The 16,930-nt window shown below is 40.1% G+C and overlaps 1 protein-coding gene across 1 annotated transcript; it reads right to left on the bottom strand.

The window, feature by feature from the left end:
* Positions 1–1,149: 1,149 nt before the first annotated feature.
* sfrp5 (secreted frizzled-related protein 5) lies at positions 1,150–12,882 on the bottom strand. The gene is made up of 3 exons (XM_079248638.1): positions 11,947–12,882; positions 5,542–5,619; positions 1,150–2,677 (listed from the first exon to the last, which is right to left on the bottom strand). The coding sequence occupies exons 1-3, from the start codon at positions 12,497–12,499 to the stop codon at positions 2,349–2,351; spliced, it is 960 nt and encodes a 319-aa protein (XP_079104764.1). The 5' UTR covers positions 12,500–12,882; the 3' UTR covers positions 1,150–2,348.
* Between the last annotated feature and the right edge of the window lie 4,048 nt (positions 12,883–16,930).

The raw sequence follows: 16,930 nt of genomic DNA, 5'->3' as shown, positions 1-16,930 counted from the left end.
AGTGTGGTACACATTACGAAGGAGTGATCCACGTGAACCCAAGGCTTAGAGTTTAGGCAGCTCAGAAACACGTGTGTTTACCCAACATCAGCAGGTCACGGATTTCTTTAAGCTATTCTGCTCTAGGCATAGCTTACCCTTGAAGGAAAATGATGTTTTTTCTCAGTAAACTTTGAAAAATGTTTATGTGTACGGATTGAGATTGGGAGATTTAATCCACTGTCATGTTAAGTAGATAACCAGTGTAATGTTTATCAGACTTGGATGTTCTGCTGTAAGCTGTGGCTGCTGATGTTTTCCTGTTCCCCTCTCACATAGTTTGAAAAATTTGAAAGCTTGAACATCTGTGGGTGTACAGTATTAGAGAAATAGCCCTTCCCAAACAAAAGTGGAAATTTATTTTATTATTTTTATCAAAGCTTGTGCTCATAACTTTTGACCTGGCAAGAGCAAACCAATGATATGCATTAAGGGTCACCATAAGATAAAAACATTGTGGTCTAAAATGGTGAATTGTGTAAATTTAGTTTAGATAAGACAAACCTGGCAACACTGTAACCCTGTAACTGTTCTAAATGTGTTTTTTTTTTAACTTATAATTTGGCTTCTCACAAATGAATAGTAGGTTATATGTTGTTTCTGTGTCTTCTGATTGATGGGCAGCAACACTTGCTTCTCTACAATAATCTCTGATGTCTTTCCTTTTTGAATTTGTATCAACAAACACCTGAAATACCCAGACTAGCAAAATACTGAAACATCTTTCATATATCAATTGCATTGGATTTGCAGCACCTTACTGCTGCATAACTTTCTAATTACCATAGAAGCTGTGAGAATGCACTTAATTTATATTTTGTTAAAAAAAATTAAGACTTAGTGTAGTGTTAATGTTCAGTTTATGAGCCTGTACACTATTAATTAAAGGTATTTTAATGCTGAGTGGGCAGACATGTGATAACCTAAATGTAAAATAATGCAAAATAAACACTTTATCCCAAATGGGAGACTAAATTATTAAATTTCCACTGTGGTTTATATGAGTTTTTCCCATTTGGGCAAGCACTCCTGTCCTGGTAATATGTGTGTACTCTATGGTTTACCGTTAATGAAGAATCAAAACATTTAGAAATATATTCTTTATAAAAATTTCAAATATATTTTATTTATTTACTTTTCTGAAAAACAAAGAACTATTTCAGTAACAGAACTAATTACAGGTTAATATGTTAGACAATATTGTCAAAGTTAAATTTTCATCTTTCGTTGATACTGCAACAGTGTATTCAGGTGCTACGTCTGAATGTAGGATTTCTGTTTCCATACCATATGAGTTTAACTGAGGCAAATTAAAAGATTTAAGTACATTAATTATAAAAAAACCAAAAAAACAACAAAGACCGATAGTGAAAATTGGTGAGTACCAGAGACTTATCAATCCAACAGTGTTGGTTCTGTCCAAAGTCTCCTTCTCTCTTTTTGCGCTCTTTACTCTCCACTTGTTTTCAGGAAGACATCTCATCTGCCCATTTTTCCTTCTCTCTCCAATTGAAAAGACAAAAGGAATTCAAGTTTTCCTCTTTCAGGCCACAAAAATGGTGCTGTACAAAGTCAGTGAAGCCATCAGTACATCAGTCTGTCCCATTTTATCCATCTTCTTTCCCAAAGGGGATTTAAAAAAGAAAAGGAAGAAAAGCCCAGTTCTCTAATCATCTAGTATTCATCTGAATTGCCTACTTTTTACATTATTAAAAGATACACTTAAGTGGATCATCTACATTTATCTGCTTTTATGTTTTATGCAGGGAGCTCTGTGCCTGCATGGGCGCTGACTCACACAAAACACAAACACAAACCATTCCTACCCTACTGTTCTGTCTGTCTACAATCATCACACCGCTGAGCTTTTCAACTTCTCTTTCCATTTAATAATGATACTGTCTGAGTGTTAAGGCTGTTATAAGTCATGATTCTTGTAATTGGCTCTACATTATCAGAGGAAGAAAGCAAAACTGTTACAGCATGTTGCATAAAATTTAAGGGGGGTAAAGTTGGCATGTCTTTGGATTTAAAATTACATCATTCTGATTAGAAACTCTGTATGAGGGAGCTGCAACTAAGCCGATCTGAATGACGCCTCTGACTTCCTGATTCATGTTTAAGCTGGAAAAACACAAGCTTGAGCACCATGCAAACCCCTGCTGGACTATATATTATAAAGAACAGGTAAAAGATTTCACAGGGATCTCGGGGTGAAGGATGAGTTATTGAAACAGAATTAGATTTGTGAGGAGCCGAGTGGAATGTGGGAACAGCCGTGGATCCTGCAAACACAGCAGCAAGCCACTTCACTGGAAGACGGTGTGGTAGGTGGGACACTGATGGGATTTCATATACTTGATGGCAAACTTGAGCTCCTTGCTCTTCTTGTCCCATTTGTGAATAGACATGAGCAGCAGCTGCTGGTCCACTTTGCGTCCCATGATTAGGAAATTGGAGCCCAGGCTGTCTAGCTGGGCGCAGGGACAGTTGGCACCATTTTTAATGTACAGTGTCAGCTTCTTTAAGTCCTTCTTCCGTAGAACACCCTGCTTTAAAACCTTCTTCTTCTTTTGTGCTGCAATCAGCTTCCGGTCACCCTTTTCCTTTTTCACCTCCTTGATTTTCATTTTTAGGGCTGAAAGAAAAGAAAAGGAGCTTTTTAAAGTTTTATTCATTACAAACACTTTTTTATAACCAGAAAGTTGAGGTAGATGGCTGCCCTCCCAGAGCCGGGTTCTACTGGAGGTTTTGTCTTCCTGTTAAAAGGGAGTTTTCCTTCCCACTGTCGCCTCATACTCAGGATGGGCGATTGCATCAAAGTCAAGATTGGATGTAATCAGTTGGCTTCTATTAGCTAGGCTATGTAAGACTTGCCTTGTTTTTATGTGTCTGTACAGTGCCCTGAGATTACATTGTTGTGAAGTGGCACTCTACAAATAAAATAAAGCAAATAATGTTTTTTTTTACTTTACTCAGACTTCTCATCTGTTTTCTCAATAATCAGGGTGGAGAGTCCAGTTGTACTTGGTGTGTCAGATGAAATGTAAATTAAATGTAACCGGATATTTTGTTGAAATCAAAATTCAAGTTAAATACTTGCGCTTTAAAGTAAACTTTGAGCTGATTCAGAGCGACGGTGTCCTGGAGTCTAGCAGTCAGGTGTAGGTCAAGTTTCTGTTTCAAATTTTGAGTCTGAACACCAAAGCATAAACACAGACCATAACATGAGTAATGTTACTACAGAGAATCCCTATCACATCCTTGCTGTCTCATCTTTTACATAAATGATGACATTCACTTTTTTTAATCAGGATTATGACCAGATGTGAGCTGTATCTTTCCTTTGGAGGAGAGTTATGTATTTTTAGGCAGATGTACAGAACTTTGTCCAGTTTTCATTAAGTGCAGGAAAATCGGTTGAAGTGCTGGTTTATATATCTCTAATGTGTAGAAGTTCACATTTTTTAAAATTCAACAGATTACACTTTAAACTGAAAGCATTTGGGAAGGAAACTCTCCAGGTGAACTTTTTGACAGGTGAAATTAATCATGAGTTGGATGACGCGTAGGGTAAGTATAAGATGTTGCTATGTACGCAAGCCTGTTGGAAGATTGCCATTTCCCTTCTCGCCTGCTTGTCTGTGGTTGCATAAACACCTCTCAGTATGCTCTGATAGGTGTGCTGTACATGTGAAATGATAGCACACTCAAGAAGGAATGTGTGCACTGAGTTGCCCCTCATTCAAATCCTGATTCACATCCAGTTCTTTAGCTAGATGTGTGTGTTCATGTGCTACATTTGCACACCCCTCTGCAGGAGCAAGTATGTATTTTGTGAATGACTGCATTATATACATATGTCTTTAGTAAAAGTATGAAGGATAAAATTGGCACCTTTTGCCCCCTGCCTCACTTTAAATGCCCACCCATATTTAGTCAGAAGTAATGCACTGGGGCCCACGGTGCAGCCTGGCCTGCATTGTTGTGACAAGCTGGACTCAGGTCTTTATACAAACTCACTCCCTTTAACATGCGCAGAGAAAAGTGTGCTGTCATTTTGAGGAGAAACAGGTTTTTTTTCTTTAGGCTAAAACAAGCCTAAACCTCCTCCACCAACCAGGTGTACATTTACTCCCAGACTATAGCATCCGACCCGCTGTTTTTGTCATGTGTACCTTGCTGCTGGATGGTACAGCAAGAAATGTCAAGAGATCAGTGATGAAAAGTGGAGTGGAACAAAGCAAAAAAAAAAAAAAAATGCTTTGATGGCAAAAGATGGATAGGTGGCAGCATACATGAGCCATGAAATCAGACTGTTATCAGTTAGACCATCCTAAAAGAATGATTATCACCTTGATCTAAAAATCCATTCATTACTGTTATCGCATCTTACTTTCATGTCTCAGGCGATCATTTACATTTCTTTTGCTGATAAAAGATGTCTATTAGACTGTTTTCTGTCAAAACATTTCATTTTAATGATTTAGAAGAATGTGTACTGCACTTTCATCCTTGTGTTAAAAGATTGGGATGTTTAATCCTGCAACTAAGCAGGCAAATAAATAACTGTGGCTTGTTAATGTCATAATTAATCCTAGGAGACGAGCCTGTATTTTGGCTGCAGCTCAGAGTGTGAACAAGGCACACAAATACGTATGTTGTTCTTGCTGCATTTAATGGATGTATGATTTATAAAGGACCATGCGTGCTCATTCAATTAATTTTTTAGGGATGTTTAAGTGTGATACATTACTGAACTTGGCGTTTTGTAAACTCATCTTTTACAAGTTTTGTTGTCAATATTTACAGTTTGTAGCTCAGAATCAGAATTATCAGAGAAATTATAAAGAAAATAAAATGTTTGAGTCAAAGTACTGGGGCAATGGTCCATGAAAGCAGAAATTCAACCGCTGTGGAGTATGATGCGCCCAATGCTTTAGTGAGCAGAAATAATGGTGTAATTACAACGTATGTTCTGGCTTCTTGCACCAGTCATTACTGTAGCGAAACTGGATTGCTGCAAAGTAGACAGATTAAAAAGTAGTGCTGAATAAGCATTAGGTAGAAAAAGCCATTAAATTAATTAATCATTTCATGAGAAGAATGATGATTATGCTTAAAGACGGGCTTGTGTAAAGTGAATGCTACCCCTTGATTTCAAATGGAGCCAAGTACATGAGGACAAAGCCTATCTGTTGTGAAGCTAGGAAACTGTAGGGAAATTATGAAACTTTTTCTCTACTTCAACGCCTCTAAAATGTTCTTAAATATTCCTGATAGCGTATAATGCTTTTACTCATTTGCTTTCATGGTATGGCTAATTGTGATGCATTTCCATGAATGCCGAAATTGTGTAAAGTGCATTACTTAAATCTTTATAATTAATAACAGTACATTTTTTTTTTTTTTTTTACATCTCCGTTAGGTTTAGGCTGGAGTTCAGATTCTTCAAGTTGTCTCTTTATGTCTATATTTTTCTTTCTTGTTTCGACTACTCACCGAAGTCACTGGCGCAGAAATGCTCCATGATGTTCTCAGTTTTGAGCTCGTTGTCACATGGCGGGCACACCTTTGACACTGAAAATAAGAAAAACATTCATCACATATAATTTGCTGCTATTAATTAGCTAATATCCAACAGCTGAGTTGAGAGCCTCATTGCTTAAATGCAGTCAGCAAAACCAAAGCTGTGTCTATGTGGAACAGTTAAACCTTGAGCACTTTTGAGCCACATATTTGCAGCCCCCACCAACTCCTCCTGTCAGATGCTATTTGCCATGGAGCAAATACTTAGTCCAGCAGACTGACTGATGTTTGCCTTGTAATTACACTGGTGAAAATGTTTTTATACTGCCTGTTGTATATTTTGGTGGTGCAGGCGTGGTCTTGGCTGTGCAGAAAGGTACATGCTTGGGCGGCAGCTGCTGAACATGGTAAAAAGTGATTCAGCAGGCAGACACAGCCAGTGCCTGGGCCACACAGCAACTGCACATTGTGAAACAGCGAGGGAAAACCAAAGCAACAAGTTTTGTTTATTTGTAGCTCAAAATTTATGGTCGTGCATGCTTTGCTCCAGTGCATATTTAGCCAGACCTACTTTGATATGCGGCTTTGGGAATGTTATTGTTTACCCACACACTAGAGACACATAATGACAGAGAAATTCCTCACATGAATGTTTTGCAGTTTATTAACTGCAAGGACGTACTTGTATCTTTGTCTTTTATTTTTATCCCCTTTGCGTATGACTCCCTATGCAAAGACTGATCAATTCATATACTGATAAAACAGACAGAATATGGCTGGAAATGTGATTAATCATTTTGTCATGACATTTTGACCTTTCATTTTTTGAAAATGCCAATTTCTAAAGAAATGTCAGTAGCATGACTCACACACACACATACACAACCGTGTAATCTTCTCCAAGGGCCCTTTGATACTAAAATAATTGCAACCTATACCCCACATGATCCCTACAAGGTTGGTTGTAGCTCTAAACCACCAATTGCAGCCCCCTCATCCCCACAACAAATTGAAGACAGGTGATTGGATAAAGTCAAATACGAGAAAGGGTCATGGACAGAAAGATGTGCTCTAAAACTCATCCCCATACCACACAAACAAGTGCATATAGACCAGTCCAATCTGATTCCAGACAACTTTCCCAAAGGGAAAACAGTGCCTGTCTTAAACGACTGCTTGGATGAGAGCTGCATTTCTCACTCATCCACTACAATATCTAAAATATATCCCTTCCGCCCCTACCACCACCACAAAAGCAGCCCCCCATTCTATCTTTTTTCCTCCTCTTACGCACACGCTGGACAGTCCTCACACAGTTCAGCCCCTGGGTTAAAAGTCAGGGTTCAGAGGTTATCACCCCGGTCCAGACCTGAGTGTCTGGTCAGATAATGAGAGGGGTCAAAGTTTAGCATGCCTCGCTGCTTGGGTCATGGGGAGGTGAGCCCCCTTAACCACCACTGAGTGTGTATGTATATAAATGTGTGTGTGCATGCAGGTTGGAGGTAGTTGAACCATATTCTTGCAGAGTAACTGCCAGTTTTTCTCGTCTAAGGGTTCCCATGCTTTCACAGGCAGGAGGCCTGCAAGGCCTACAGGGTCAGGCATGTAATTGTCTGGTGCTGACATGAAGAGCAGCACAGGAGCATGGAAACACACACTCACACAAACATGTGCAGATCAAGAGACAATGAAACTTTTCTGCATTTGTCTGTTTTGAGCAATTTTCTCGAAGCAGTTGCGTCTTATTCAGCCTCTGCGATAATGCATTCTGCTTTCACAGGGGAGGTATGTTGGCAGGAGCCGCAGCTGTGCCGATGCCAGAGCATGTGTCAGGACAAAGCCGCACCACCACCATTAAACTTAGTTGAGCTTGGACTGAAAATCACCATTTGGATTCCACTGACAAATCACTTAAGCAATGACTGCCTCATTGCTGCTTTGAAGAGGGAATCACCACCACGTTCTGATGGGAATAAGTCCTGCTTTTTTTGTTTTTTCCAAGACACATTTCTACACGGCAAATATTCTAACATGAAGTCATTAAAATCATCATGACATAACTGTTTACATTCCGGGTGACTAAAATGAAAATGATGTTCGTGCTGGGGTTGACTTTGGACTTGACTACTCCGTGGGTGCTAGTTTTGGAACTGTCTTGCTTGTCTATAAACTTAATTATGGAGACTATAATATAACTATTGCTTATGACAAATATTATTGTCTCACAGGGTAATGTTGTTGACGATGAGGAGAAAGAACAAGAGGAAAAGGATGATTGGAGTGGTATGAGCATGGAGATGGTCCATTTAAAAAGCGTGCTGTTAATCTGTAAAAGTACCAGTGAGAGTGGAAATGGTGAGCAACAAGAATTTAACTGCAGAACTTCACTTAGTCATAGCTCTGAGGTTAATATCACTTTCTCCATTTCAGTCTCTCATTCCTGCCGCGTCTTTTGCCTGTCATAGCTCCAAAAAATCTCCAACAAAACCATACTGAACTTGTTTGAGAGTGCTTTTGATGTTGAGCACAAAAATGTGAAAGGTCTCTTCTAAATTACTTTTGAAATACAAACCTTCACATAAATGTTTCATTTTGTCCTTTGTGACCACAGAAAACACTGGTGCCATTATTGTTCATTTTCATGTCAATAACATGGGCAGTTGGAAATGAGCTTTAGTCTGTGTAAACAGCCATGTTAATTATGACCATCACAAAATCACTGAAGCGGAAAGTGTTTCTTTCAGTTGCAATAAAGCTAAAACAATGTTTGTCACTGCATGACATATAAGTATCTCTTTCATTTGATTTAGACAATAGCTGCATTTCTTTGTGCAACACTTTACAAACTTGCTTCACAAATTATGCAGAAAAATTGAGCCACAGTAAGTCACATGCTTGTGTCACTCACACTATCACACACAGTGTGATCAGGCACCTCTTCTCTTGCAGCCTGAGCACCATGGTAACTTATGTTAGAAGACCGTTCCATTTAAAGTATTCTCGGGTCACTTTCTCATGCCTCATTTGGACCCTTTAAGTTATGAGCAGCAACACTTATGGCATTAAATGGTACTGTGTCGGAGATGAAATGCAGCGTGTGATTTACATCCAAGGGCCTCACATCTGTTTAAATGTGGCATGCAGACAGACAGAGGAGGGCTTAAACATGGCCCAAAGGGCTCCCCCCCCCAGGCCCCCTAAAACGAAGCACACTGCTTGCGTCTGTAGGAATCCAATGCAGAAGAGAAAATACACTCTCAAAAGGTCTCAAGAGTCTTCCATGCACAGAGGATTGGATCACAGTTTCCTTTTCATATAGCCGCCAGGGCCACATGAGTTGCACCCATTGTGTTGCTAGAGACCTGCCAGTGTTGCTTGTCTGATTTTATCTTAAAGTCTGATTTTATCTTAAACTCAGCTGTACAATTTAGAGACTGACAAGAACAGGCAACATTTTTCATGTAATTTTACTACAAATAACATATCCCATGGCAAATATGCATCCTCAGATATACAGTGTGGAACCTTGTTTGTCTTTATCACACGTATTGATTTACTGACACAGGCAGTTGCTAAAAGCATCATCGTTACAGGGGAGTTTATGTTGAACACTAGGAGTTCTCTGCATGACAGACTGAACCCAGCTGGGCTTTTCAGCTAACGGTATGCTTGGGCCCTCCTCTGTCAGCGGTCTGATTGTCTTCCCTAGTATAATATACAGACTTGTGTTTCACATAATCATGCCCCACAGGCTCCCGATTCACACAGACACAAACAACCTGAGCTCAGGTGGTGGAGTTCTGCTCACTTTTGGCTGTGACAGCGAGGTGGAAAGTGAATCTAACTCTGTACTGTTAGTTTCCACATGTAATTGCAGAATAGTTCAGATAGCATCTGGGCCTCCCGGATGAGAAGAGCAGCATGTAGCGCAGCACTTAATTCTTGTGATTGGCTTAACTCCATCAAATTAGGCAGGACTGCCCCAAGAATTCTTTTTTATGATCCCGTATAAGGAAAACCGTCAGTGTCCTCCAATGACACTGATAGTTCCCAGAAAACTCACGTCTTAGGGTTCCTAACTAAAATTCCTTTTTTATTATTACTGGCTGTCTTTGTATGTGTGTGTATGTGTGTGTGTGTGTCTGTCTGTGTCTTTATCTCTTTTAGAGCCAAAAACTTGTCCTCATGATGACCTCATCGGCCATCTGAGATTATAGTTCATAGCAAAATGTCAGTGTCTAAGCCTGAAGGCAAGAAGTGATATGGGTTCACTTTCAAACACACACACACACACACACAAATATTTACAAAAGCACATTCAAATGTAATCCTTCAAATCAACTATCATTCAGTTTTTGATCTAATGTAACTGATTATATAATTAATCAAAGATTAAATCAAACTGATCTTTTTTATTTTTTCTTTTTAATCTCTGCTTGAAATGTTCAAAACCAGACAGAAAGACAGCGACTGAACTTGCACCACTTCCAGTAATCTATCTGACTCAGATCTTTATTTCATTTGAAAGAATTAACAAACATTTGTTTGTTGAAGTGGGTGGCAGATGAACTATGCGCTGCATCTTTCATGCAGAGTTGAAGAATGAGTTATGACCCTGCAAAGCTAAAATGTCACATAGCTGATTCCAGTCCTACAAAAATAGTGCAACCATTTTGCCTTGTGGAACAAGTCAGTCATCCATTAAATCAGCTGCAAATGTGCCAACAATCGTTTCCAATTTTTTATAAAGATCCTGGAGAGATAGCTAGATGTCAACATGTTGAGAAGTTTGTTGATAAAAAGCAAAGATTTATCTCAGCTGCTGAAATAATATATATTTTGGATTTATTGTTTTTTGTTTTAGCTCTTGAAGACATCAGCTGAATTTTTCAAATAATAGCTGGAGTAAAAGGTCGTATGATTTTGTAATACTGAATATCCACATTTAGAGGAAGAAACAGGAAAAATTGGTGAGAAAGTCTAAAAAACAGATATAGGTTGGCAATGAAATTAAGTTAAAAATGAAAGACTCTCTCCAAACCTCTTAAGAAGCAGCTTTTATGCGCTGTGTACCGCTCTTCATTCTCCTGCTTCCCTCTTCTTTCACTCCTTTCCATTCGGCTTTTTCATGAACAATCACACTTTGGAGATTTCCATTCTCTGTCTGCGTCTCTTGTTCCGTCATGTCAGCTAATTACCAGGAGCCCTGTAATTGGCCTTCTAGCTAATTGGCCCACTGGCTGCCAGACCCAACAAAAGCCGAGCAAACTGGGACTCAGTTGGGACTGTCCCACTCCACCGTCTAAAGACTCTCATCGACTCCTTCTCAGCAATTACTGCTTTTGTAAAGAGGCTGCTTAAGACGTTGTGGTACACACACACGCACACACACACACACACACACACACACACACACACCTATACACACACATTTTTAATGTCTCATATGTTCCCACCCTCTTTTTCAGAGTCCATTATTTGTTCATCTATCCGTCTATCCGTCTTTTTTCTTGTTAATGATAAAGAAGTACATTAAGTGTTGATTTTGTTCATTTGTTAACATCATGCAGATGAACCTCCATATGGCCAATACTGACACAAAACTTTCTCCTTTAACTCAGATTTTAGAGTGATTGATTAGCTGATAAAGGTGCATTCATCATTGCACGCATGCAAGTGTGTAACCCTTTTAAAAGGAAAAAAACTTTAGGCATATACATCATTGCAGTCCATTTATCTTAACTTGGTGAGTGATCTGGTCACTGGAGTCTCTCAGTCTCCTGTTTTTGTCCCTGCCTGAGGCAAATAAGCTTTCATGAACTGTCCACTTATCCAGGAACTCTCACCTTTAGCCTCTTCCTGCTCCTTTCTTTGTCCGTCTCTCACTTACACTTTCTTGTTATTACCACAGTGCAGGGTAACCATATGAGCTTCACATCCTCATAATTTAGAGCCATTTGCTGAATCTGGTTATGCGATTCTGATTTTGTATCTGGTTTTGTTTTCGTTATGTTGTTAATGACAAAAAATCACAGGACTGAAATTTGCAGTGCTGCCTAATTTATGTCTATTTTTATTGTTTAAAAAGGGAGTATTTATGTCTGCATATCAGATATAAAGTGTAACAGTTTTAAGTATGTTTTTATTTTTCAGCTATTACTGAATTTAAGATTCTTGCTATTTTACATTTATATATATTTCACTCCTTTGATGCAGTGCTTTAAACTTAAGCAGATAAAGACATTAACTAGTGTACATTGTCTGTAAACTTGTAGCCTGCTATAACAGCCATAAATTTGACCAGTACCTTTTTCGAGACCTAGAGACTGAAACTGGAGGCTAATTATGGAGGACTTTTTGTATAAATATTTATCCTACCTGGTGGCTGGGTTGCATGGTTCCCAGTGAACTGCATTGGGATGCAGAGGTCATTATCGATGGGAAACTTGTCACAGGTCAGCATCTCTGGCCAGGGGAAGCCGTAGGTCTCCATCACGGGAGCACAGCTGTCCCTGACAGCCTCGCACAATGAGCGGCAGGGATAGATGGGCCTGTCCAGACACACGGGAGCAAATAATGAACACAAGAAGACCTGTGTGTCAGCATGGCACCTTTTGGCTAGGAGGGGCACCCAGCTGCCAGCCTGTTGCTTGACTTCTGGCATGGTCTCGTGATCCAAGAGGTTGGGAAGCCTCATCTTCTTGTAGCCGACATTGTGGCACAGGCGCAGGTCAGCTGGTATGTCCACACACTGGGGTTGCTTGGTGTAAAAGCGACCGTTGTGGTAGTTGTCCGACTGCCAACTGTAGTAATCGTACTCATCTGCGGCCACGATGGTAAGGAGGAGGAGGGTGAAGAGTGACAGGCCCACTGCCAAGCTGAAAGAGCCCTGGGTTAATGCCCACTTGGGGCCCTTTTGTCCATGTGCCATGCCTTTCTAAGTTCAGACCAACAGTTCAAGCAGGCTGGATCCAAAGTCTTCAAAGTAACTCAGCGAAGACAAAATGCAAGAAGAAGAGAGGAACAAGTGGGGCAGAGTACAAGCTGTAATCCCTTTTTTTTTCTCTTGAAACGGACGCAGCAGATTGAAAACAAAAGTCTTTAATTCCCTTCTTCCCTGGAGAGTCAGCCCTCTAAAGCCTCCCTGAAACACCTTCCTGTGTGTGTGTATGTGTGCCTCAGGTAGTGGAATGGGGAGGCAGCAGTCAGGGATGGGGGAGCACACAAGTAGGACTTCTAATTTTTCTAACTTTCCCTTTCACAGTTTTACACTCTCCTGCCCTTGCCCTCTCCTAGAACTGCCTCCAAGCCTCCTCTGTCCTCTATCAGTCTGTAGCTGTAAAGAGGAGTACCTTGGTTTTTAAGAGGCAGTGGTGGCTCCCTTCTGCAGCTGCCTGCCCCCCGAACAGGCTCCCAGACCCTTCATCTTCCTACTGGCCTCCCTGAGACTCACTCACAACAGAAATAGCCAATCAGAATGCCAGAGGGAGGCTCCCACTGGCCTGCAGGACACTCCTTCCTCTCCTTATCCTTAAAAAACTCCTCCTCTACAACATGTTAACAGGAGAAAGTAAGAGAGAAATCTTTTGGCAAATTCTCCAAGCTGTAGTTTTATATTCATTAATCAAAAAAATGTCCAAACTCTTTAGTTAGAAACACTCTGGAGATGCTGTAACAAATATTACCCCCTTTTCATACCAAGAAGTTCACCCTACACGTAACAAAGGATGTCTGATAGACATGAAAGCCTGCTCATTTTATTAGCTTGAGACAGTCTTGCAGCAGCCCTCTACTGGTACCAACACACACACATTCACAAACACATATGCAAATGTAAAACCTTCAGGGGGATAGATGAATGCAGTTTTAGGGGGGTGCAGTGTGGGAGAAGTAAGGTTACAGAGGGTTGGTTTGTGCAGCTACAGGTGGCTAGGTGGTGCGCTGCATGGGAGATATGGTAATGTGTGTGTTGGCTGTGAATAGAGGCGCGCTGCCCTTCTGTCTCTTTCTATCAGTGCCACTGACACAGTGAAGGCCTTCATCTTTGGAGCAAACTCACATGGAGGGGTCACATTCAGATTCAAAAGGCTGTAGCATTGTGAACAGGATGTGGGATCGGTAGCTTGCACGCAGGATGTTCTTGCATCTTGCATTTGATCTCTGTCATGCCTTAATGCTTTACCTCATGTGAATGGACTGTAAATGCAGGCTCATACAAATGATCCTGAAGTAGCTATTTGTTTGTACAAGCAGACATTTTTATCACGATATGTATGAATTATGGAGACACGGGACGGTTCATCTTGCAGCTGGAAACTGCTGACACTAAGATGAAGTAAACAGAAATGTGATTCAGGATTATTTTTATTATCTGCATGTGGCAGAACAAATGAGGAGACTGAGAGTGTGGGTGCATGTGTGCAGTTAGTGGCGTGATTGGGTGAGTTTGTTTTTCTTTGCCTGTAGCGTAAAAGATAAAATCCCTGAAAGAGCAGACAGTCAATAAAATCTAACTCAATAAGAACAAATTGAAAAGATAAAAACATGACATAATTCGAGGAAACCAGCCACATCAATAAAAATAATCAATCACAATATCTATATAGTTTTATAGTGGCTTGACCACACTTTCACTTACATCCAAAGCCAGGGAATTCTGGATAACTGCACCATCTAATCATTCAAGAGTGGAGTAAAGACCTTATGCTCTCAAGCTACAATTCAAATCCATGTTGAATTATTGTCGTGGAATTCTGTGGAGTGATGTTTGTGGGAATTAAAAAACTGTCAGAAGAGCAAACAATCATAGCCTGCTCTCAACATGGAGCAACGAGACGAGAACAGTCAGCTGAAGTCCTGCCGGAAATGCCTACATTACCGCTCAAAGATGAGTTGAGTGTGTGTGAAGTTCTGTTTTGGTTCTGATAAAGTAATAGTCAAGGCTCACTGACTATGTTTCTTGAAGTTTTCTCCTCCATCAGCCATCAGCAGCTTTCAGTCTGCAAAATGTTGTATTATTTACCAATAGAAACCGCTCTGCAAACCTTTGCACCACGGTTAATCAATATTACTCACAGCTAGTATCTCTGGACCTTACTCCTTCGTGAAGGAGAGGTTATCTGTGCACACATCATAATCTTGAAGTTTCTTAAATCCATGTTAGTGCAGCAATGACCTATTTTAAGACTGCCAACGTTTCCTCTTGACACAAGCAGTGTCCTGCCTTCAAGTCAGTAACAAAAGTGTCTTTCATGGTAATCAATCAACAATGGTTGTCTCCTCTTGTTCTCCTTCCCCTAACTGGCCCCTGTGGCCACTGGCCGATCAATTCCTCTCTTAAATTTCCAGCCCTGTGATTGGATGAAGGTTATAAGATTAGGTCCAGCCTGTATTGTTGAGCCTAAAGGTTTAGCATGGTTTGAAAAGAATGTCTCAGCAATTGTATGAGCAAATGTGTGTGTGCTAAGAGATAGTGGCTGGATGTGTGTGTCAGGGAGATTGTAAAGAGGAAAGGCTGAAGAGTGGGTGAGGTGGCCAGCCGTTCAGATATGCCCTTCCAGCACAGTTTGAACTCCACACCACACAAGAAGATGGAGGGGATGACGTGAAAGACAACGCACACCAGAGTGCTCCATGTCTTTTTCTGATTCAGCTTCTACAAGAAGATGAAAAAAGAAACAGAAAATATCATTTAGAATCCAAATCAATGATAAGCATTATAATGTTTGTAGATGCAACATATGATGGCAACCAAAAAAAATTCTTGATTTTTCAGAAATGTGTTTTTATTAACCATAAAAAGCAAAAAAATAAAATAGAAAATAAAATAGTTAAGACGTAGACATCCTGCAGATGCAGATGTGCAAAGTTTACAAGGTTTTACAAATAACTGAATCAGTCTTGCAAGAGGTCGGCAAAGACTTCATCCATGCAGTAACAGGTTTTCAGTAAACCCCCACCTCCTCACCACACACACACTCACATTGCAACAATAGGGATTAGCTTGCAGAACTGTCAAAACATGTGTGAGACACACAGAGTAGTGTCTCCCACCAATGGTTTTTCTTCTTTTTCTTTATCTATCTCTCACGCACACAGACACACACACACACACACACACACACACACACACACACACACACACACGCACACACACACACACATCACACACATTGAGACTGAAACTGCAAACTCTGAAGATAATTATTTAAATTCATTTGACATTTGCCTGGTCAATTTGCAAAAAGACCATTACTTTAAATTAATTCACCGCATTGATGATAGAAAAGTTTGTTTTCTTTTGAATGAGTAAAAATGACTTGAAACAAAGAAATGCCAAATCACTGATATCTAAAAAAAAGGTTATTGTCTACTTAGGACTTGAGAAGTTTGAGAACTGATGTGTAAGCTGAAATAATCAGGAAATCCATGAGCAACTGAATAATCTTATCTACACACATCCTAAAGATGGTCCCAAAGTGGTCTTGATAAAGTTTCACTTCCTGAACAAAGTTAGGAAAGACCTCATGTTTTTACCTGCTCATCAGAACAGCCCGCAACAACATCTCATTTTATTTCCCTTCTTTTAAAAAAAAGAATTAGCTTATCTTAACTCGCTGATTCAATTTTGTCATTCAGCTTTTTTTTTTTTTTTGTTTTCTTTTATCATTTTTTTAAGTTGAGTTTGAAGCATTGCATTGTGTATGAATGTTAATGCATAATATGCATCAGGTTGGTTTTTTTTTCTTTTTTACCCGTTTCTATCATTTATTCATATGACTGTTTATAGAGCAGCAGTGTCAGTGTCCGGACCACAAGAGACAAATATCCAAGCTGGCAGACACATACAAAAACAAACTACATCAGCATCAGTGCTTCATTTCTCCATGGTCGTCACAGATCTGTGCAAATGTGGCAGCCTGAGTGCCATCAGGAAATATCAGGGTTTTGTGGTGAGATTGATTTCTGCCTCGCTTCAGTTTGCCTGCTCAGCTTGAGGGCAGAAATGACTGTCAGAGAGAGGCTATTGCATATAGCTGCTGGAATGGGATGAAATTATGTTGGAAGATTTAACCACTATAGTGTCACATTGTGCTAAACCTGTAGATGCCAGTCAGGCTGGCCAGCGGTGGATCGATATGCTGCTGTGTCTACTGTGTCTTGTGGCCTTGTTAGGCACAAGTTCAGGATCCTAAAAGACATTTTTTTGCTTGATATTTGAGCTTTTTTTCTTTGACTTATTTATCTCCATCGTGCATTGGCCCTGTTTGGTGTAGCTACTCCTTCAGATGTCAGGTCTGACAGCAGGGTCAGGAGGAACATTCAGCCCCGTAGTCTAAAACACAATTGGATCATTTCTCAT

The sequence above is a fragment of the Telmatherina bonti genome (genome assembly GCF_933228915.1).
Source record: "Telmatherina bonti genome assembly, chromosome: 11".
Taxonomy (NCBI): Eukaryota; Metazoa; Chordata; class Actinopteri; order Atheriniformes; family Telmatherinidae; genus Telmatherina; species Telmatherina bonti.
The sequence above is the reverse complement of the archived record's forward strand: the minus strand, read 5'-3'. Positions and strand labels throughout refer to the sequence as shown.

Excerpts from the sequence above, each read along its gene's own strand:
- sfrp5 (XM_079248638.1), bottom strand. The coding sequence starts at position 12,499 with ATGGCACATGGACAAAAGGGCCCCAAGTGGGCATTAACCCAGGGCTCT. Across the intron at positions 5,620-11,946 it reads CCATGCAACCCAGCCACCAG|TGTCAAAGGTGTGCCCGCCA; the intron begins GTAGGATAAATA and ends TCTTATTTTCAG. Across the intron at positions 2,678-5,541 it reads TTTCTGCGCCAGTGACTTCG|CCCTAAAAATGAAAATCAAG; the intron begins GTGAGTAGTCGA and ends CTTTTCTTTCAG.